Source organism: Lepidochelys olivacea (assembly GCF_965140295.1).
Source record: "Lepidochelys olivacea isolate rLepOli2 genome assembly, chromosome: 4".
Lineage (NCBI taxonomy): Eukaryota > Metazoa > Chordata > Testudines > Cheloniidae > Lepidochelys > Lepidochelys olivacea.
In genome coordinates this window covers 146,505,913-146,529,386 of record NC_140414.1, presented here as the reverse complement: position 1 = coordinate 146,529,386, position 23,474 = coordinate 146,505,913, and the positions used below count along the sequence as shown (strand labels likewise).

Genomic DNA, 23,474 nt, shown 5'->3' with positions numbered 1-23,474 from the left:
TGATTTTTTCACAACTGCTACTGAATTGAAAAAGCTGCTCTTCTCCCAGATCTAAACAGGATCCGTTGCACCTACAGGACATTACCACCCCTCTTGGCAAGTACATTTTGGCATTTGAGCATAAGCTGAGGGGCAAAAAATAACATTGTCTGCTTTACATCTGTAAGGGGCTGCATAAATACGTTGCCCGATCCTGCTCCTCTTGAACTGAACTAAATCAACGGCAAAGCTCCCATAGACTCCAGTGGGAGCCTATCTGTGATGCGGCCATCTTGGTAACAGCACTTTCTTCTTATCTAACTCTAAGGGAGAGGGAGTGGCCTTTCGGGGCAGGTTGCTGATGGAGCTGGAGACAAAACTGGTGGAACATATTGAGCAGAAGTTGGAGGACATCCCGCCTGACGATATTCTACGGGTAGAGGTATGTGGGCATCCTTGCTGAAGCACTTCCGAGGACCCAAGCATCATGCTGGCTATAAATCACAGGGTTGGTAATTGGCAGAGCTGGGCACTGAACCTGCAGCCTCCTGAACTAAAGCCTGTTGCTGCACAGTTGGAGCCAAAAGGCTCTCCCTGCTAGCCAGCTGCTGTCGCAGACTCATCTCCTTGCTGACTCGGGCATTGAGGGTATGTGGTCGTCTGCTGCCTCTTGGCCACCCCTCATATGGAGAGAGGTCGCCCTCTGGGGCCCTGTGCCTGGGGCCGTCCTGTCTCTTCCAGGGCCCTTTGTGAACTGCCAGTTCAAATGGTCTCCAGAAGGGATCCCACTTAGTCCTCAGGTGCCTACCGGCTCTCTGGGCTCCAGCCCTAGGTCAGTGTCCCGCCCCACAGTACACCAACACAATGAGTGAAATGCAAACTGGTGCAGCCTGCAGCCCGGTTTCTGCCCAGCTCCTTCGGCAGGGTCTCTCCTGGGTCTCCCTGTCAGGAAAGCTTTCTCCTGCTTGCGCTTTTCCCCTGCTGACTCAGGGCCCTGCAGAACCGTCTTGCTCCCTGCAGTCTCTGGAGCTGTCTGCCTCTTCTGGCTGCCTTTTACCCTGGGGTCACCTAATTTCTCTCAGGTGGGGCTAATCATGCAGCCAGGGTGGGCTTAGCCCCATGCTCTCCAGCCGGAGGGCATTCCAGCCATGTGTAGCAGTGGGTTTCACTTACATCAGAAGATCTGTTGGGTGACTCTCCTTGCCCACTTCCTGGGTGAGGGGTGGAGTAGGGTCCAAACCCCTCATCCCTCCCTGTCCCCTCCTGTCTCCCCCTTCGTGTGGGGAGAGAGGGGCAGCTCTCTTGCATGCTGGCCTTCAGCTGCTCCTCCCTGCCCCTTTCCACGCCATCCCGGGACCCGGCGCATGCGGGAGTGGGCGAGAGTTTGGCTGGGAGAGGCCCCGGGCCGCGGCTCCTCCCACGGGGCCGGCTCTGTGTGTTGCAGAAGCACCTGCGACGGCGTAAGTACTGCCTCTTCGCCGCCTTCTACGCGGCCAGCATGCTGCAGGACGTCGACGCCGCCGTCCAGTTCGAAGTCAGCATCGGCAACTACGGCAACAAGTTCGACAACACGTGCCTGCCGCTGGCCTCTGCCACGCAGTACAGCGGGGCCGTGTTTGACGGTGAGGCACGGGGAAAGGGGCGTGGCAAGGAGGCCGCTCCTCAAACCGGGTCGAGCCCAAGGGGACCCTGTGACTACAGCCCCCCAGAGGCAATGCCCCCGATACGACGGGCCGAGGAAACCGCCTGAATCCTGGCAGGTTTCCTGGCCTTCCTGCTCCCTGCAAGCCTGTCACAGCACCTCTGCGCTGCTGTACCGTGGGAACCAGGGTGGCCTGGCTCAGGTGAAGGCCAGAGCCCTGCCCTGTCACAGGCCCAGCTCACCCTCTGACGCCGATTGACCTGAGATCATGGAGCTTGCTTATCTCTAATACACACGCCCCGTGTTCCGCTATTTAGAGTTGCCAACTTGCTACTTGCACAAAACCGAACACCCTTTCCACACCCCCTGCCCCGCCCCTCTCAGAGGCCCCGCCTCTGCTCACTCCAGCCCCCCCCCCACTCTTCCCACCCTCACTCACTCGCTCATTTTCACCGGGCTGGCTCAGGGAATTGGGGGTGGGGTGAGGGCTCCGGGTTGGGGGGCGGGCTCTGGTGTAGGTCCAGGATGAGGGATTTAGGGTGCAGGAGGGGGCTCCGGGCTGGGGCTGAGGGGTTCGGAGTGCAGGAGGGGGCTCAGCTGGGGCAGGGGTTTGGGGTGCTGGGGGGGATGAGGGCTCTGGCTGACGGTGCAGACTCTGGGGTGGGGCTGGGGATGAGGGGCTTGGGGTGTAGGAGGGTGCTCTGGGCTGGGACTGAGGGGTTTGGATGGGCAGGAGGGGGATCAGGGCTGGGGCAGGGGGTTGGGACATGGGGGGTGGGTGAGGGTTTCAGCTGTGGGTGTGGGCTCTAGAGTGGGGCTGGGGATGAAGGCTTGGGGTGCAGGAGGGTGCTCCGGGCTGGGATCGAGGGATTTGGAGTGCAGGAGGGGGATCAGGGTAGGGGATTGGGGCATTGGGGTGTGTGTGAAGGCTCTGGCTGGGGGTGTGGACTCTGGAGTGGGGCTGGGATCGAGGGGTTCAGAGGACCAGAGGGGGATCAGGGCTGGGGCAGGGGGTTGGGGCACAGGAGGGGGACAGGGGTGCAGGCTCCGGGTGGTGCTTACCTCAAGCAGCTCCCGGAAGCAGCGGCATGTCCCCGCTTTGGCTCCTAGGTGGAGGCGTGGCCAGGCGGCTCTACACGCTGTCCCATCCGCAGGCACCACCCCCACAGCTCCCATTGGCCATGGTTCCTGGCCAATGGCAGCTGCAGAGCTGGTGCTTGGGACGGGAGCAGCTTGCGGAGGCCTCCTATGCATAGGAGCCAGAGAGAGGGGTGACATGCTGCCGCTTCCAGGAGCCTGCCTTGGCTCCATTGTGTCACCGACTGGACTTTTAATGGTCTGATCAGCACCGCCACCAGGGTCCCTTTTCGACTGGGCATTCCAGTTGAAATCCGGACACCTGGCCACCCTACCACTATTGGATGTTCCTTTTTTGGGATACCTTCAAAAGCCCGCACCCCTGAGTAAAATGTACCTCCCCCTTCCATCTCCTCTAGCTGTGCAGAACTCCTTGGGTGCTCAGGGCCATCCAGGATGCCATGGCCATTTTTGCAGTGTTTAGGGTTGCTGTCCCGGCCACGTTCCATCTTGGGCAATTGCATTCTGCCTGCCTAAAATTTCCAACTAATTTTGTTTTAGTTGGATGTGGTATTCCTCTTCACTCCCCAGCCGAAACTGTTGAGTGGTGTTGCAGGGGACTCAGCTGCCCTCTGGTGCACCCCAGCAGTGGCTGCATTGCTGTGGTGGGTGGAGTGGTTTCGGTGCGTGTAGGGTTCGGGGGTATAAATGGTGTGACAGATGTGTAAGCTGTTACTGTGACTGCAATGAACTGATTGTGTGTGCGTGTACTGCTGCCCTCCTCTGCAGGAAATCAGAACTGTTCAAGTATGAGTCATAGGCCCAATAATGACACATAATGGAGACTCCCCTTTAGATGCCGGGGCCTGCGCTTTTGTAGCAGAACCTTTTTCTGATCTCAGGAGGTCCCAGCTGGCCCCAGCATAGTGGCACCTACATAGCTGTGGGTTTCTTACAACAGTTCGAGTTGCACTCGACATCTTGTTTCATACCAAGGGTGATTGGATTATAATTCATCTCATTGCTTCACACACGGAGGGAACCAAGGCTAAAACCTTTGCCCTTCAGGTCAAAGAGCACAATGCAGCAGGCCTCTGCCCCTTTCTCTGTCCATGGGCCAGTCGGTTGCAGGTGTCATCCCGCACACACAGCCAGATACGAATGTGTTCTGTCCCTCAGGTTGCCAGTATTACTACCTCCCGTGGGGCAACGTGAAGCCCGTGGTGGTGCTCTCGTCCTACTGGGAGGATATCAGCCACAGAACGGACGTGCAGAACCTCCTCCAACGCACTGCAGACAGGCTGGTGAGTGGAGCGTTGCCTTTGCATCTCCGTGGGAGAGCCCAGGGCTGTCAGGTCTGCTGGCGTTTGTGCTGAGCCTTATCATGTACCCCAAGGAGGAATCTGTATTGAGTTAATTAGTGACTCTGGGGGCATGGTATTGCAGGGGGCGGCATCTTTCAGACATAGAAAACCAAGCTCCTCAAACCTTGGGATCACTAAAGCTGCTGGGAAATGAATAGGGGAGTTAATGACAGTGTCTAGGAGGCCAAATAATTATCATAGTTACATGCAGCCTCTCTAAGTCCCCATTTAGCCAATAGCATCCTTCACATCTGGGCTTTAAACAGTTGTGTGGCACTGTTCTTAAAACAGCCTCAGTGTTCCTCCCCATAGGAGGCTGCACTCAGACAGGTGGAGGGGTTGGTAAATGGTGATCTCCAGGAATACAGGGTGTGATGGTGGGTGTGAGGAACTAAGAATGGCAGAAAACATAGGAGGATTGACGGTGATCCACCCAGAAAGTGGCAGAAAAGGCGTCCGACGGACGTGGATTTAATGTCACATCCAAGGGACTCTGACCTGAGCAGGAGGAGAGTGAGTCAGGGAGGGGCTCTCGCTTGCAAACATCTGGCGTCGATAAATAGCCACATACGATGGCAAACAGGAAAGACACACTGAGGGGACACAGGAGGGAACACGTCTAAAAATAGGTGAGGTGACTGTACAGTCTGCAAAGGACTAACCGAAATGGGCTGCTCGGAACCCAGGGAATCTGCTTGACTTGCTCCCAGGCTGGCGTGCTCTCCACTTCGTACTTTCCCGTAATTCGATGGTGCTTGGAAGGGAGCTGCGCTGCCAAAGCAGGAATGTTTGCGCTATTCAAAAATACGATGTTCCGTACATCAACTGCAGCTCGTGCACATGCTGTGCTGAGCGACTGCGAATACCGCGCCCCCCCCCTGCGCTGAGCGACCGCGAATACCGCACCCCCCCCTGCGCTGAGCGACTGCGAATACCGCCCCCCCTCCACTGCGCTGAGCGACTGCAAATACCGCCCCCCCTCCACTGCGCTGAGCGACTGCAAATACCGCCCCCCCTCCACTGCGCTGAGCGACTGCAAATACCGCACCCGCCCCGCGCTGAGCGACTGCAAATACCGCACCCCCCCCTGCGCTGAGCGACTGCAAATACCGCACCCCCCCACTGCGCTCAGCGACTGCGAATACCGCGCCCCCCTGCGCTGAGCGACTGCAAATACCGCACCCCCCCACTGCGCTCAGCGACAGCGAATACCGCCCCCCCTCCACTGCGCTGAGCGACTGCAAATACCGCCCCCCCTCCACTGTGCTGAGCGACTGCAAATACCGCACCCGCCCTGCGCTGAGCGACTGCGAATACCGCACCCCCCCCTGTGCTGAGCGACTGCGAATACCGCCCCCTCCACTGCGCTGAGCGACTGCGAATACCGCCCCCTCCACTGCGCTCAGCGACTGCGAATACCGCGCCCCCCTGCGCTGAGCGACTGCGAATACCGCACCCCCCCACTGCGCTGAGCGACTGCGAATACCGCCCCCCCACTGCGCTGAGCGACTGCGAATACCGCCCCCCCACTGCGCTGAGCGACTGCGAATACCGCCCCCCCACTGCGCTGAGCGACTGCGAATACCGCACCCCCCCCTGCGCTGAGCGACTGCGAATACCGCACCCCCCCCTGCGCTGAGCGACTGCGAATACCGCCCCCCCCACTGCGCTGAGCGACTTCGAATACCGCACCCCCCCACTGCGCTCAGCGACAGCGAATACCGCCCCCCCTCCACTGCGCTGAGCGACTGCAAATACCGCCCCCCCTCCACTGTGCTGAGCGACTGCAAATACCGCACCCGCCCTGCGCTGAGCGACTGCAAATACCGCACCCCCCCCTGCGCTGAGCGACTGCGAATACCGCCCCCTCCACTGCGCTGAGCGACTGCGAATACCGCCCCCTCCACTGCGCTCAGCGACTGCGAATACCGCGCCCCCCTGCGCTGAGCGACTGCAAATACCGCACCCCTCCACTGCGCTGAGCGACTGCGAATACCGCCCCCCCACTGCGCTGAGCGACTGCGAATACCGCCCCCCCACTGCGCTGAGCGACTGCGAATACCGCCCCCCCACTGCGCTGAGCGACTGCGAATACCGCCCCCCCCGCGCTGAGCGACTGCGAATACCGCACCCCCCCCTGCGCTGAGCGACTGCGAATACCGCCCCCTCCACTGCGCTGAGCGACTGCGAATACCGCCCCCTCCACTGCGCTGAGCGACTGCGAATACCGCCCCCTCCACTGCGCTGAGCGACTGCGAATACCGCCCCCTCCACTGCGCTCAGCGACTGCGAATACCGCGCCCTCCTGCGCTGAGCGACAGCGAATACCGCACCCCCCCACTGCGCTCAGCGACAGCGAATACCGCACCCCCCCACTGCGCTGAGCGACTGCGAATACCGCCCCCCCACTGCGCTGAGCGACTGCGAATACCGCCCCCCCACTGCGCTGAGCGACTGCGAATACCGCCCCCCCACTGCGCTGAGCGACTGCGAATACCGCACCCCCCCCGCGCTGAGCGACTGCGAATACCGCACCCCCCCCGCGCTGAGCGACTGCGAATACCGCACCCCCCCCGCGCTGAGCGACTGCGAATACCGCACCCCCCCCGCGCTGAGCGACTGCGAATACCGCCCCCCCCACTGCGCTGAGCGACTTCGAATACCGCCCCCCCCCCACTGCGCTGAGCGACTGCAAATACCGCACCCCCCCCTGCGCTGAGCGACTGCGAATACCGCCCCCTCCACTGCGCTGAGCGACTGCGAATACCGCCCCCTCCACTGCGCTGAGCGACTGCGAATACCGCCCCCTCCACTGCGCTGAGCGACTGCGAATACCGCCCCCTCCACTGCGCTGAGCGACTGCGAATACCGCACCCCCCCCTGCGCTGAGCGACTGCGAATACCGCACCCCCCCCTGCGCTGAGCGACTGCGAATACCGCACCCCCCCACTGCGCTGAGCGACAGCGAATACCGCCCCCTCCACTGCGCTGAGCGACTGCGAATACCGCCCCCTCCACTGCGCTGAGCGACTGCGAATACCGCCCCCTCCACTGCGCTGAGCGACTGCGAATACCGCACCCCCCCCTGCGCTGAGCGACTGCGAATGCCGCACCCCCCCACTGCGCTCAGCGACAGCCAATACCGCACCCCCCCCTGCGCTGAGCGACTGCGAATACCGCCCCCTCCACTGCGCTGAGCGACTGCGAATACCGCCCCCTCCACTGCGCTGAGCGACTGCGAATACCGCCCCCTCCACTGCGCTGAGCGACTGCGAATACCGCCCCCTCCACTGCGCTGAGCGACTGCGAATACCGCACCCCCCCACTGCGCTCAGCGACAGCCAATACCGCACCCCCCCCTGCGCTGAGCGACTGCGAATACCGCCCCCTCCACTGCGCTGAGCGACTGCGAATACCGCCCCCTCCACTGCGCTGAGCGACTGCGAATACCGCCCCCTCCACTGCGCTGAGCGACTGCGAATACCGCCCCCTCCACTGCGCTGAGCGACTGCGAATACCGCACCCCCCCCTGCGCTGAGCGACTGCGAATACCGCCCCCTCCACTGCGCTGAGCGACTGCGAATACCGCCCCCTCCACTGCGCTGAGCGACTGCGAATACCGCACCCCCCCCTGCGCTGAGCGACTGCGAATACCGCACCCCCCCACTGCGCTCAGCGACAGCCAATACCGCACCCCCCCCTGCGCTGAGCGACTGCGAATACCGCCCCCTCCACTGCGCTGAGCGACTTCAAATACCGCCCCCCCCACTGCGCTGAGCGACTGCAAATACCGCCCCCCCCTGCGCTGAGCGACTGCGAATACCGCCCCCTCCACTGCGCTGAGCGACTGCGAATACCGCCCCCTCCACTGCGCTGAGCGACTGCGAATACCGCACCCCCCCCCTGCGCTGAGCGACTGCGAATACCGCACCCCCCCCTGCGCTGAGCGACTGCGAATACCGCACCCCCCCACTGCGCTCAGCGACAGCGAATACCGCACCCCCCCTGCGCTGAGCGACTGCAAATACCGCCCCCCCTCCACTGCGCTGAGCAACTGCAAATACCGCACCCGCCCCGCGCTGAGCGACTGCAAATACCGCACCCCCCCCTGCGCTGAGCGACTGCAAATACCGCACCCCCCCACTGCGCTCAGCGACTGCGAATACCGCGCCCCCCTGCGCTCAGCGACAGCGAATACCGCACCCCCCCACTGCGCTCAGCGACAGCGAATACCGCCCCCCCTCCACTGCGCTGAGCGACTGCAAATACCGCCCCCCCTCCACTGCGCTGAGCGACTGCAAATACCGCACCCGCCCCGCGCTGAGCGACTGCAAATACCGCACCCCTCCACTGCGCTGAGCGACTGCGAATACCGCCCCCTCCACTGCGCTGAGCGACTGCGAATACCGCCCCCTCCACTGCGCTGAGCGACTGCGAATAATGCGCCCCCTCCACTGCGCTGAGCGACTGCGAATACCGCCCCCCCTCCACTGCGCTGAGCGACTGCGAATACCGCACCCCCCCCTGCGCTGAGCGACTGCGAATACCGCCCCCTCCACTGCGCTGAGCGACCGCAAATACCGCACCCCCCCACTGCGCTGAGCGACCGCAAATACCGCACCCCCCCACTGCGCTGAGCGACCGCAAATACCGCACCCCGCCCCTGCGCTGAGCGACCGCAAATGCCGCCCCACGTCCGCGACTGCGCTGAGCGACCGCAAATGCCGCCCCACGTCCGCGACTGCGCTGAGCGACCGCAAATGCCGCCCCACGTCCGCGACTGCGCTGAGCGACCGCAAATGCCGCCCCACGTCCGCGACTGCGCTCAGCGACCGCAAATGCCGCCCCACGTCCGCGACTGCGCTCAGCGACCGCAAATGCCGCCCCACACACACACAAGCTGTGCTGAGCGACCGCAAATGCCGCTCCACGTCCGCGACTGCGCTCAGCGACCGCAAATGCCGCTCCACGTCCGCGACTGCGCTCAGCGACCGCAAATGCCGCTCCACGTCCGCGACTGCGCTCAGCGACTGCAAATGCCGCCCCACGTCCGCTACTGCGCTCAGCGACTGCAAATACCGCCCCACGTCCGCGACTGCGCTCAGCGACCGCAAATGCCGCCCCACACACACACAAGCTGTGCTGAGCGACCGCAAATGCCGCTCCACGTCCGCGACTGCGCTCAGCGACCGCAAATGCCGCTCCACGTCCGCGACTGCGCTCAGCGACTGCAAATGCCGCCCCACGTCCGCTACTGCGCTCAGCGACTGCAAATACCGCCCCACGTCCGCGACTGCGCTCAGCGACCGCAAATGCCGCCCCACGTCCGCGACTGCGCTCAGCGACCGCAAATGCCGCCCCACACACACACAAGCTGTGCTGAGCGACCGCAAATGCCGCTCCACGTCCGCGACTGCGCTCAGCGACCGCAAATGCCGCTCCACGTCCGCGACTGCGCTCAGCGACTGCAAATGCCGCCCCACGTCCGCTACTGCGCTCAGCGACTGCAAATACCGCCCCACGTCCGCGACTGCGCTCAGCGACTGCGAATATCACGCCACACACACACGCTGCAGTTCAGCCGCTGCTCACCCCAGGCGCAGACGCTGCGTTCAGCAGCAGCAAGTGCTGCACCACACATGCGCACGCCGGGCTGAGCAACTCCAAGTACCGCACCACACGCACGCCCATTGCACTCACTCAGCTGCACAAGCTACACACGTGCACACTCTACTCAGCAAGCTGTGCTGCTCTGGGCAGACACAGCACCTATGCGCATGCTGCCTCACAGGGTCACAGCATGGTGCCCCCGTGCTCCATGAGCCCATTGCACAACCTGGGGCCTGCAGCGCTATCTACACGCTGCCCAGGGACTCCCTGTGTCACCCTGAGGGAGTCGCATCGGGCCTGGGCTCTCCCCCTCTGAAATTGCACAATGGAACAATCAACGCTTTGGGATGGAGCCTCACTTTTAACATACACAGTGCTTAGCACAACAGAGCCCTGATCTCAGTAGGGGCATCAAGGTGATCAGGGGGCCAGATCAATATTCTCCTGTTTCTCAGACCCTGCTCATAACAACTCACTTTTACTAACATGTCTAACTGCTTCTTAGGTTGGCCACAACATGTAACGTACAGAGAGTGCTTTTACAGCATAGATTCCTAGATTCAAAGGCCAAAAGGGACCATTGTGATCCTCTAGTCTGACCTCCTGCATAGCACAGGCCAGAGACCTGCCCCGAAATAATTCCCATAGCAGATCTTTTAGAAAAACAGCCAATCTTGATTTAAAAATTGTCAGTGATGGAGAATCCACCAGTTTCAGAGTAGCAGCCGTGTTAGTCGATATTCACAAAAAGAAAAGGAGTACTTGTGGCACCTTAGACACTCACAAATTTATCTGAGCATAAGCTTTCATGAGCTCACTTCATCAGATGCATTCAGTGGAAAATACAGCCAGCTTTCCTGGACTCCTTCATGGCCCACCTTGATTATCACTACAAAGGGTTCCCCCCCGACCCCCCGCTCTCCTGCTGGTAATAGCTCACTTTAAGTGATCACTCTTGTGACAGTGTGTATGGTAACACCCATTGTTTCATGTTCTCTATGTATATAAATCTCCCCACTGTATTTTCCACTGAATGCATCCGATTAAGTGAGCTGTAGCTCACGAAAGCTTATGCTCAATTTGTTAGTCTCTAAGGTGCTACAAGTCCGCCTTTTCTTTTTGGAGAATCCACCATGACCCTTGGTACATTGTTCCAATGGTTAATTACACTCCCCATTAAAAACATATGCCTTATTTCCACTCTGAAACCTTCCCTCCGCCTCCATCTAGGTTGACAGCAGGGTTTGAACCCAGAACTTACTTGTGCGAAACGTTCTGTTTGTGGAGCATCCTTTCATGGTTGGAGTGGCATAATATGAACCCTGTGTGTGTGAAATTTAAAATAACCAAGCCTGCCGCTCAGGAAATGCTCCAGTACAATAACTCCTCATTTAAAGTCATCCTGGTTAATGTTGTTTCGTTGTTACGTTGCTGATCCATTAGGAACATGCTTGTTTAAGTTGCACAGTGCTCCTTTATAAGGTTGTTTGGCAGCCATCTGCTTTGTCCACTGCTTGCAGGAAGAGCAGCCCGGTGGAGCTAGCCTGGGGGGGAGGGGTATCTTGGAGCCAGGGTGGGCCGGCAGCCCCCCTATCAGCTCTCCGCTCCCCTAAGTTCCCTGTGCGGCAGCAGTTCAGCTGTCCCTCCCCCCACGGCCGTGTGCTGCTCCTGCCCTCTGCTCTGGAGCTGCTCCCGGGAGCCTCCTGCTTGCTGTGCAGGAATGATGGGGGCTAATGTCAGGGTGTCCCCCTCCCCCCTGCTCCTGCCCCCCGCTTACGCCATCTCCATAAAGCCGTGTGGGGACGGGAGACGGACAGGACAGGGCTCAGGACAGAGGGAGCTTGCTGGCAGCAGCTGCTGTCTCAACTTTCTGATCTAATTAAAAAGGCAATGTACTTAGAGTGGTGTTAGCGTACTTAAAGGGGCAATGCGCATCTCTCTCTCTCTCTCTCACACACACACACAGGGTGTGTCTCTCTGTCTCTGTCTGCCATGCTGTCCCCCTCCCTCCATTTGTGCTGCCTTGTAGAGTGTGAGGCTACATTAACAACAATGTGTTAACCCTTGCGGGCTCAGCCGAGTGCTAGTTCATCATTTAGCAGTAAGGCATTCCCTGGGAAATATCCCACCCTCTTCCACCCTCTGACTTTACTACTTCAACCAAGCTTCCCAATCATCATTGCTGTGTACAGTATTAAATTGTTTGTTTAAAACTTATACTGTGTATATGTGTTTGTATATCTATAAAATATAGTCTTTTGTCTGGCAAAAAAAATTTCCCTGGAACCTAACCCCCCCTTTTACATTCATTCTTATGGTGAAATTGGATTCGCTTAACATCATTTCGCTTAAAGTCGCATTTTTCAGGAACATAACTACAATGTTAAGCAAGGAGTTACTGTAGGATGAAAGCTTGAAGGGCCTTCATTAAAAATCTGTTTGTTTTTAGGGAGATGTCCCCCAGATTGAAAAAAGACAAAGCCATCTGTAGGACACCAATGTTTCTCTCTTGCTCTCTGTCTCCCCCAGCTGGGTCTCCAGCAGGAATGGAACTCTGGTGCTTCAACATGAAGAGCACAAACTAAAAGAGTAGCTTCGTTAACTGGCAGTGGTAGTAGACTCTAATCCTCTGTGTGGACCAGCAGCTAGAGGGGGGTGTGACACCCATATTCACAAGCACCCACAGGAGGCTATGAAAATTGGGGCCTCCCATTGGCTGCAGGATGGGAGGCCTTTGGGCTATGTTGGGCCTTCAAATGACATTGCACTTTTGTGCAGTGCTGGTCTGTAGGGTGCGGGTGAGGGGAAGGCTGGGAGGTGCCATAATCAGTGCATGAGTTCTCTGCTCTGTGTGTTGTGTAGGAAGCAGGCTTGGAGCTGGTCCACCTTGCGCTCAAGGCCAAATGCTCATCAAATGACTTGGATTCATTGGTTGCCCAGTTGATTGATGACATCATCGCAGACTGCAGGTATTTCTGCCAAATTCAACTGTGAGCCTTTTCATGCGCTTATTACAAGAACATTTATTTATGTTGGAAGGGGCCTTGTGCTGAAAAATCCTGGTCATTTGCTAATGTTTACTTCAAAGGTTGTTGAGCCAAGGCACGGAGTTGAAAAGGTGACATTTAAAGCAGATCGTAAATTTCCACTCTTTATGCAAGGGCTGCAACCCAGCATACCTGAATAAGCCCCATTGTAGCGCAGCTTGAGCCATTGCAATAGATATGCTTCCAGCTGGAATCTAGGGCTAGAAAAAAAGAGCAGCCTAGAATTTACATTTGCAGATACTGTTGCGGTAGGAATGAACTTTTATGAAGCAGTGACTTCTCCTCTGGATGTATTGTGTGTGAGAGAGAGATTCTTGACTCACAGGAACATGGGAACAGCCAGACTGGATCTGACAAGTGTCCCTCTAGCCCAGTATCCGTCCTTCGACAGGGATCAACACTAGGTGCTTCAGAGGAAGGTGTAAGGACCCCATCACTAGGCAGATATGGGAGAATCATAGAATATCAGGGTTGGAAGGGATCTCAGGAGGTCATCTAGTCCAACCCCCTGCTCAAAGCAGGACCTAATCCCCAACTAAATCATCCCAGCCGGGGTTTTGTCAAGCCTGACCTTAAAAACCTCTAAAGAAGGAGATTCCACCACCTCCCTAGGTAACCCATTCCAGTGCTTCACCACCCTTCTAGTGAAAAAGTTTTTCCTAATATCCAACCTAAACCTCCCCTGCTGGGTGAATCTGCCACCATGAAGGTCTTGTCTTGATCTCTAATAATAGGAGATGGGTTTAAAGCCCTGAAAAAGGTTTATCTCCCTTTCAATACTCTTTTTTTTTTAAGCATTATGTATTATAATCTTGGATATTCTTATTATCCATATGAACATCCAGTTCCTCTTTGACTCTTCCTAAATTCTCAACAACATCCTGTAGCAAGGAGTTCCACAGATTAATTTACAGCTGGAATGAAAAAGTAATCTGTATTTTTCACAAAATTCTGCCAGGGGAGGATACACTTAGTTTCCAGCCCCTTAACTCCGTCCTGTTTCAGGTGACGCCAAATCTTACACGCTGTTATGCTATCAATAAAAATAGGTCAAGATTTTCTCAAATACGGGCCCAGAGTTTGGCTCCTTACTCTGTATTTAGGTGCCTAAATAAGTGCTAAGCACCCAACAGCCCCCATTGACTCTGGTGGGGGATGCTGGTGCTTCATATATTTGAAAATGAGGCCACTTCATGTGGATTGAGGAGTCTAAGTGTAGGTTCCTACTTTTGAAAATCTTGGTCTTTCTATACTTTTTCAAGGACAAAGTCGAAATATTGCCAGAGGAAGTTGCGTTAATGGAATCACCTTGTCCCAGAGGTGCTGGCTCTTCCCTTGGCAGTGGTCACAAAAAAGAGGTTTTTGCTTAAGTGAGTAAAGAAAATGAATAGATTTTTCCAGTCCCTTATTGTCCTTCTGCATAGCTCACACAGCCTAGGTTGAATATTAACAGCACGTCACTGCAAGGTCAGTTTCTGGTTCCCTGGCACTTGCAGGCTGTTTCATTACTGATGCGACAGCCAAGCAAAAAACTGGCGTTCTATCCCCAGATCTTCCACTGACTTGCTGTGGGACCTTGGGCAAGACACTCTGTGCATCTCTTTCACCCTTCCTCTGTCTTGTCTCTTCAGACCGTAAGCTCTTTGGATCAGGAACTGTCTCTGTGTTTGTACAGCACCTAGCACAATCGGGCCGGGACCTCAGTTAGGCTTGGAGATGCTACTGAAATACAAATAATAATGGAAAGAGATCAATTCACATTCTGTTTTTAAACAGAGTCTGAAACTGGGGCCTAACCGGCTCTTAATCTCCCCCTCAAAGGGAGGGAATCCAACGTTATGCACGCATTTGAAAAACCCTAACCTTTCCCATTGAAGCATCTGATTTATATCATAATCAGGAAAGGCAAAGAGTCCAATATGTTTTCCCTTAACGATGTGTCCTAGGTCCTGTGACCTGGACCTATTGCAGGTAGGCACCAGTAGCAGAAAGGTCTGTTGGAAGAGCATTGAATGTCTGGCACAAACTTTTGTTGAATTTTATTTTCCAATATGATTTGACTCTCTGTCTAGGTTTTTCCGTGGCCCACGTTGCTGTGATATCTTGGGGCCGTGGGGTCTGAAACTGGAGTTCCCAGGCTTTATCACCATATCTCAATTTACCTCCCCTCATATCGTCCCAACTCCAGCAATTGCTCACAGGGAAATCTTTAATATGGTTTTAGTTGTTGAGTAGGGTGTGATGATAAGCCTTCGCCAAAGGGAATTGTTAACAGCTTGTGGCCTATTCTGAAGAAGGTGGCAGCTATTAAACAACCACTGCTGCTTTTCATAAAGCTTGCCCAGTATAAAATACCCAGGGGTACAGAAATAGTCACTCTTCATATTGAAAAGTGTTGGAGAAAGGCGCCAATTGACAGCTTTGGAAAGTGATGCCTCCCAGTGACTGAACAGCTACAGCACTGCTCCACTCACGTATCTCAGTCCTCAACTCAGAGGCACCATTTCTAGGGAGAAAAGGGGAGTTTGGCCTCTGTGTCTATCCCCAGCCTTCGTTGAGACAAACGTGTTCAGTTGCAGATGCTAGTTCACTGGGAAAAGGACCAAGACCCATTAACTCATTCTACACAGGGCTCACCCCCGCGATGCCACTGACTCACTCTACCAACCTATGTTGGATTTGAACCAGTAACCTAATGGCAAAAGACAGCATGGAGCCTATTAATGGGCCTTTGAGCCACCTGGTCCTCACTGCTCTTTGCTAAGATGCACGTAGGTCACTAGCAAAGGTGTTTGGAAGCCTACGGCATTCACTCACATCCTGTGGGGTTTGTTCACTGGCCAGTAGCTTGTTCTTTCAGGGGCAGGCGATGGAATGGAATAACATGCTCCGCGTGTGGCATGCAGATGAGCCAAGTCTGCTGCTTGGGAAATGCTCCATAAACCAACGAGGATGGCAGCTTTAAGGATGCTCTTTTCAAAACCTATTTATTTGATTTTAAGCCTCACCAGGGAGATGTTCGCCCCCCCCGCCCAGCTCCTTGGAAAAGGTCAGAGCTATTGTAAGGGCTGTAAATATTCCATTGCTCCTGTGTGTGCCATACGTGACCCGAGGATAATCCCAGGATTTAGGTTTTCCAGAGATGCTGCTCCCTCCAAAACAAATTCAATTAAATGAGGAAAAAATGTCACTGAGGGAGCTGCCAAGCCAGTGGTTCGTTCTGGCTGTTTCCTCCTCGGTGCTAAGCTCCTGTGGTAAATTGCTTCTGCATAGTTGAGAGAAATTGGCCTAAATAAATCAGCGAGGAGCACTAGCACATGTTCTGAAAAGAGAGCAGAATTTGCTAAACTAATCAGGATAATATCCAAATTGATGGGCTTGCCGATACCTACCATGTGTGCCTTCTGGGGAGTCTTGTGCATTGCAGCAATGTCTGCCAGGAGGCCTAACCTAAGAGGGACTGGTTAAGCTCTAAAATTGGACCACTGAGTTGCTTGTTTCATTAGAAATCTGACTGAGCCAGTCATTGGAGAATTGAACACTCTTTGGGATCCTTTTCAATTTAAGGCCAGAAGGACCCGATACGATCATCTAGTTTGACCTTCTGCGCAGCACACGCTGGAGAATCTTGCCCAATAATTTTGGCTTCAAGCCCATAGCTTCTGTTTGAGCTAGAGCATATCTTTTAAAGAGACATCTAGTTTTGATTTAAAGACTCCAAGTGGTGAAGAATCCATCACTTCCCTAGGTAAGGTGTTGTGATGATTGATTACCTTCACTGTTCACAATGAGTACCTTATTTCTAGTCTGAATGCGTCTAGCTTCACCTTCCAGCCATTGGATCTCATTCTGCCTTTTGCAGCTAGAATATAGAGCCATCTGCTGTCAGAAATGTCTTCTACATGTAAGTTCTTGGAGACTGTGATCAAGTCACCTGTTGACCTTCTCTTGGATAATAGTCTATCACAGTGAGGCATGTTTTCAAGACCTCTATAGCAGTTGGTATTGACTCTAGCCATTCTTGGGGTAACAGGAAAGTTACCAGTGCCTGGAATGGAGTGGTGTTCTTGCTACTTTATTTTAAACTCCAGGGGGTACCGAAGTATACTGGAGGGAGACGCTTTAGAAATGGAGATATTTATCCTTGTAAATACAAGCTGTGATTTATACTGTGGTAGTGCCTAGGAATCCCGATCATGGATCAGGGCCCCTTGTTCTAGGTGCTGTACAAACACAGAACAAGAAGAGGTTTCTTGTCCCAAGAAACTGACAGTCCCAGTATAAATACGTTATAGAGTCCAAGGCCAGAAGGAACTAATGTGATCATAGTGTCTGACATCCAGTATAACAGAGTCTAGGACTTCCCTGAATTGATAACAGAATCTCCGTATAATAAAAAAGTAAAGACCTGTATCTATGCCATGCCAAGAGTCCTCAACCATTCTGCTAACAGAGGGATCTCAACCAACCACCACACTGACATTACACCGAATCTGCATGCACCAGTTTCAGCGGTTCTAAGGAGTCAGTGCGATGAAGGGGACTGCTCAGAGTGGGGATTACTTAGTACAGCTGCCACAGTTCTTCAAAGATTGATTCACCACCTGTACAACCCAACACAAAGTTGCCAGCGCAACCCACCCATAACCCCCTATTCACAAATCAATACAACCAGCACACACAATAACAACACACACTCACGGCCTCTTACTGCAACGCTTACGCCTCAATGGCTCCTCCAGATCCTTCCCCCACCCCCTCCTTAACTGCCAGCCTGTGCCACTTGAAAAATAATGCCCTATTCCTCCAGAACCTTCCCCTGGTACCAGCCTAACTGCCGGCATGTGCCCCTATACAGACAGCGCCCTACTCTTCCAGAACCTTCCCCCCCACCTCCCTAACTGCCAGCCTGTGCCCCCAAACAAACAGCACTCTGCTCCTCCCGAACCTTCCCCCGGTATCTCCCTAACTGCCAGCCTATGCCCGCATACAGACAGCGCCCCACTCTTCCAGAGCCTCCCCCCACCTCCCTTACTGCCAGCCTCTGCCACCATGCAGACAGCACCCCACTCTTCCAGACCCTTCCCCCCAGACCCCTAACTTCCAGCCTGTGTCCCCATATAGACAGCGCCCCACTCTTCCAGAACCTTCCGTCTGTACCTCCCTGCCAGCCTGTGCCCCCATAAAACAGCGCCCCCATAAAACAGCACCCCCCTCCTCCAGAACCTTCCCCCCACCTCCCTAACTGCCAGCCTGTGCCCGCATACAGACAGCGCCCCACACTTCCAGAACCTCCCCCCACCTCCCTAGCTGTCAGCCTCTGCCCCCATGCAGACAGCACCCAGCTCTTCCAGAACCTTCCCCCCAGTTCCCTAACTTCCAGCCTGTGCCCCCATATACACAGTGCCCCACTCTTCCAGAACCTTCTGTCTGTACCTCCCTGCCAGCCTGTGCCCCCATAAAAGAGCACCCCACTCTTCCAGAACCTTCTCCCCACCTCCCTAACTGCCAGCGTGTGCCCCCATACAGACAGCGCCCCACTTTTCCAGAACCTTCTGCCAGTACCTCCCTAACTGCCAGCCTGTGCCCCCATACAGACAGCGCCCCACTCTTCCAGAACCTTTCTCCAGTACCTCCCTGCCAGCCTGTGCCCCCACACAGACAGCGCCCCACTCTTCCAGAACCTCCCCCCACCTCCCTAACTTCCAGCCTGTGCCCCCAAACAGACAGCACCCGCTCCTCCCAAACCTTACCCCGGTACCTCCCTTACTGCCAGCCTCTGCCCGCATGCAGACAGCGCCCCACTCTTCCAGAACCTTCCCCCCAGACCCCTAACTTTCAGCCTGTGCCCCCATATAGACAGCGCCCCACTCTTCCATAACCTTCCGTCCGTACCTCCCTGCCAGCCTGTGCCCCCATAAAACAGCACCCCCTCCTCCAGAACCTTCCCCCCACCTCCCTAACTGCCAGCCTGTGCCCGCATACAGACAGCGCCCCGCTCCTCCCAAACCTTCCCCCGCCCCCTCCCTAACTGCCAGCCTCTGCCCCCATGCAGACAGCGCCCAGCTCTTCCAGAACCTTCCCCCCAGATCCCTAACTTCCAGCCTGTGCCCCCATATACACAGCACCCCACTCTTCCAGAACCTTCTGTCTGTACCTCCCTGCCAGCCTGTGCCCCCATAAAAGAGCACCCCACTCTTCCAGAACCTTCTCCCCACCTCCCTAACTGCCAGCGTGTGCCCCCATACAGACAGTGCCCCACTCTTCCAGAACCTTCTCCCCACCTCCCTAACTGCCAGCCTGTGCCCCCATACAAACAGCGCCCCGCTCCTCTCGAACCTTCCCCCCACCCCTCTAACTGCCAGCCTGTGCCCCCATACAGACAGTGCCCCACCCTTCCAGAACCTTCCCCCCACCCCTCTAACTGCCAGCCTGTGCCCCCATACAAACAGTGCCCCGCTCCTGCCGAACCTCCCCCCACCTGCCCAACTGCCAGCCTGTGCCCCCATACAAACAGCACCCCGCTCCTCCCGAACCTTCTCCCGGTATCTCCCTAACTTCCAGACTCTGCCCCCATACAGACAGCACCCCACTCTTCCAGAACCTTCTGCCAGTACCTCCCTAACTACCAGCCTGTGCCCCCATACAGACAGCGCCCTGCTACTCCAGAACCTCACCCCCACCTCCCTAACTGCCAGCCTGTGCCCCCTTACGGACAGCGCCCCACTCTTTCAGAACCTCCCTCCCACGTCCCCAACTGCCAGCCTGTGCCCCTATACAAACAGCACCCCGCTCCTCCCGAACCTTCCCCCGGTACCTCCCTAACTGCCAGCCTGTGCCCCGACACAGACAGTGCCCCACTCTTCCAGGACCGCCCCACCTCCCTAACTGCCAGCCTGTGACCCCATACAGACTGTGCCCCGCTCCTCCCAATCCTTCCCCCGCCACCTCCCTAATGCCAGCCTGTGCCCCCATACAGACAGCGCCCCACTCTTCCAGGACCCCCCAAAATCCCTAACTGCCATCCTGTGCCCCCATACAGACAGCACCCCGCTCCTCCTGAACCTTCCCCCGCCACCTCCCTAACTGCCAGCCTGTGCCCCCATAAAACAGCACCCCCCTCCTCCAGAACCTTCCCCCCACCTCCCTAAGTGCCAGCCGGTGCCCCCATACAGACATCACCCCACTCTTCCAGAACCTCCCCCCCACATCCCTAATTGCCAGCCTGTTCCCCCAAACAGAGAGCGCCCCACTCTTTCAGAACCTTCCGCCAGTACCTCCCTAACTGCCAGCCTGTGCCCCCATACAAACAGCGCCCCGCTCCTCCCGAACCTTCCCCCTACCCCTCTAACTGCCAGCCTGTGCCCCCATACAGACAGCACCCCGCTCCTCCCAAACCTTCCCCCAGTACCTCCGTAATTGCCAGCCTGTGCCCCCATACAGACAGCGCCCCGCTCCTCCCAAACCTTCCCCCAGTACCTCCCTAATTGCCAGCCTGTGCCCCCATACAGACAGCGCCCCCCTCCTGCAGAACCTCCCCCCCACGTCCCCAACTGCCAGCCTGTGCCCCTATACAAACAGCACCCCGCTCCTCCCGAACCTTCCCCCGGTATCTCCCTAACTGCCAGCTTGTGCCACCATACAGGCAGCGGCCCACTCTTCCAGAAGCTCCCCCCGACCTCCCTAACTTCCAGACTCTGCCCCCATACAGACAGCGCCCCACTCTTCCAGAACCTTCCGCCAGTACCTCCCTGCCAGCCTGTGCTCCCACACAGACAGCACCCCTCTGCTCCCGAACCTTCCCCCGGTACCTCCCTAACTGCCAGCCTGTGCCCCCATACAGACAGCGCCCCGCTCCTCCCGAACCTTCCCCCGCCCCCTCCCTAACTGCCAGCCTGTGCCCCCATACAGACAGCACCCCGCTCCTCCCGAACCTTCCCCCGCCACCTCCCTAGCTGCCAGCCTGTGCCCCCATATAGACAGCACCCCGCTCCTCCCAAACCTTCCTCCGCCCCCTCCCTAACTGCCAGCCTGTGCCCCCATACAGACAGCGCCCCGCTCCTCCCAAACCTTCCCCCGCCACCTCCCTAACTGCCAGCCTGTGCCCCCATACGGACAGTGCTCCGCTCCTCCCGAACCTTCCCCCGGTACCTCCCTAACTGCCAGCCTGTGCCCCCATACGGACATCACCCCGCTCCTCCAGAACCTTCCCCCGCCCCCTCCCTAACTGCCAGCCTGTGCCCCCATACAGACAGCGCCCTGCTACTCCCGAACCTTCCCCCGCCACCTCCCTGCCAGCCTGTGCCCCCATACAGACTGGTGGCCACTGGGGGTCGGGGGGCAGAGTACCCGGGCTGCGGTGAACGGGGAAGGTGGTTCTCCCGAAGGGCTCGATCCTGCCTCTCTTACCCAGCTGCAGCATCCACAGGGCGGGGCTCACAAGCCGCTTCTCCCGGGGCCAGCGGCGGCTGCCCTTTTTCCCCTGGCTCATTTGTGCGGGTTCCTGCGGGTTCTTGTCATGATGCTGTCGAGCTGGTCAGTGCAGGGACAGGCTCGGCGTCCCGGGCATGCTGAGCTTGGTGTGAGGAAGGGGATGGAGCTACTTCTGGGCCCGAGAGTGCTCCTCGTCCACCTCCCCTTCCCCCCCCTTCCTCACTCCTTCACCGAGCTGACCAGCTAAGGGCCACCTGGAACCTCCCGCAGGGACAGGTGGTCGGGGAAACACCTCTGGGGTTTCTCCACCATGGATGCAGCGTGGGGTTGCTGGGCCTGTCGTGCGGGGCCTCGGTCTCGCGGGGTCAGACTCAGTCAATGGCACGTAGGCTCCCGGCAGCCTGCGTGTTGGCTCTCGAGGGTAGCACACGGCGCGTTCACATGTGTTCGAGTGCAGAGCCCACGTGCTGACATTCCGGTCCCTGCGGTGTAATCCTCACTACTGCGCCCGTCAGGGCCTTAGAGGGGTGACTCATGGCCATGGTGGAGCCGTCGGTCCACCCGCCGGAGTATCATGACCAGCAGTTGTAACGTGACGGGCCTCAACTGTGCTGCCAGCGGAGGGTGCCCCCAGATTTCGCTGGAGCCAGTTAGGGGAACTCCCTCCTTCGCTCTACTCTCGGGCCTGGTCCGCCCTGGGCAACGGACCTGAGCGAAAACTGCTGCTCCCCACCGCCAGGGAGGTGGGGTCCGACAGCTCTTATCCTCTGGGGGGGTTGACCTGGTGGCCGGTTTGGGATGAGAAACTTTCCAGACTTTTTCCCTGGGGTTGACCTGGTGGCTGGTCGGAGCTGGGGTTGACCTGGTGGCTGGGTGGGGACTTAGAAAATTTCTGCCTCATTCCCTGGGTTGACCTGGTGGCCGGTTGGAACTGGGATTGACCAGGTGGCTAATTGGAGATAAAACAGGGCCAGCCACCCACTGGGCCAGGAAAAAAAGGGGCTTATGAGCTGCAGCTGGGCAAAAGAGGGAGAAATGGGACCTTCCCCATTCACTGCAGCCCCAGTGCTCTGCCCCCCCACCTCCAGTGGCCACCAGTCCCATCATATACCCTATACCCAGTGGCCACTGGGGGACTCATAGCCTCCTGCATGTTAAAGAGACAGAATCTCCCTGTAGCAGCCTGGCCAACCCCGATGGTTCAAACACCCTGAGACAGACCCCAAACCAGGAGATTGGACCAAAATCATGAGATTTGTTTTTTAAAAAGACGATATTGTAGTTTTGTTCAGTCTTTTGATGTTTGAACTTTTCACTCCCTGTCCTCTCCCCCGCACATGTGTGTGAGTCAATTACTGTTACTAGCACTCCCAAATGTATGTATCGGTGTTTCTGGCCTCTGCTTGCAGGTGCTCTGCCCATTCCCCTGCCCTCAACCTGCACCCTGGCCTCCTGCAGCTCATAGTTCTTCATCGCCCTCTCCCAGATCTGGGGGGCTGCAGTGGGTCCCCTCCCTTTTCCAGGCCTGCCGGGGCAGGTCCCCATTCCTCCTGGCCCCCAGCCAGGTGCTGCAGTGGGAGGAGGAGAAGCAAGGGGTGTCCTATTGCTCACAGGGAGGAAGGGAAAGGAGGGTCTTTCAGCTGCTGGGGTCTCTGCTCCCCCCGCCCCCTCCAAGAGGAGCAGGGAGAGCTCTGCCTGCTTCTGCAGCATTTCGGATTAGCTTCTCTTCCCTAGGAGGCGGGGCCATGGGAAAGGCAGCCAATCAGAGGGGGAGCTGGTAGGTAAGATTTCCCCCAATGAGAAGTAAGTCCTGGGGGAAAAAAAGAGTTCAGACTTGTTGGCAGTTTTTGACAGAGACATTATTAAGGGCACAAGAACAAACTATCCCACTGTAATAGGGGAGGAGAGGTAGATATGCTGGAGGGTAGGGATAGGATACAGAGGGACCTAGACAAATTAGAGGATTGGGCCAAAAGAAATTGGATGAGGTTCAACAAGGACAAGTGCAGAGTCCTGCACTAAGGACGGAAGAATCCCACGCACCGCTACAGACTAGGGACCGAATGGCTCGGCAGCCATTCTGCAGAAAAGGACCTAGGGATTACAGTGGACGAGAAGCTGGATATGAGTCAGCAGTGTGCCCTTGTTGCCAAGAAGGCCAATGGCATTTTGGGCTGTATAAGTAGGGGCATTGCCAGCAGATCAAGGGATGTGATCGTTCTCCTCTATTTGACATTGGTGAGGCCTCATCTGGAGTACTGTGTACAGTTTTGGGCCCCACACTACAAGAAGGATGTGAAAAAATTGGAAAGCGTCCAGCGG

At 56.8% G+C, this 23,474-nt stretch overlaps 1 protein-coding gene across 2 annotated transcripts in view; it reads left to right on the top strand.

Moving 5' to 3' along the window:
• DYSF (dysferlin) overlaps positions 1-23,474 on the top strand; it is a gene marked incomplete at its 5' end in the record, with an annotated part of 306,191 nt that overhangs the window by 113,683 nt on the left and 169,034 nt on the right. For both annotated transcript variants that reach the window (XM_084626184.1, XM_084626183.1), the window contains 4 exons: positions 308-421; positions 1,424-1,601; positions 3,878-4,002; positions 12,535-12,641. In XM_084626184.1, coding sequence (XP_084482310.1) covers positions 308-421; positions 1,424-1,601; positions 3,878-4,002; positions 12,535-12,641 — 524 coding nt within the window. The remainder of the gene's footprint in view (positions 1-307; positions 422-1,423; positions 1,602-3,877; positions 4,003-12,534; positions 12,642-23,474) is intronic.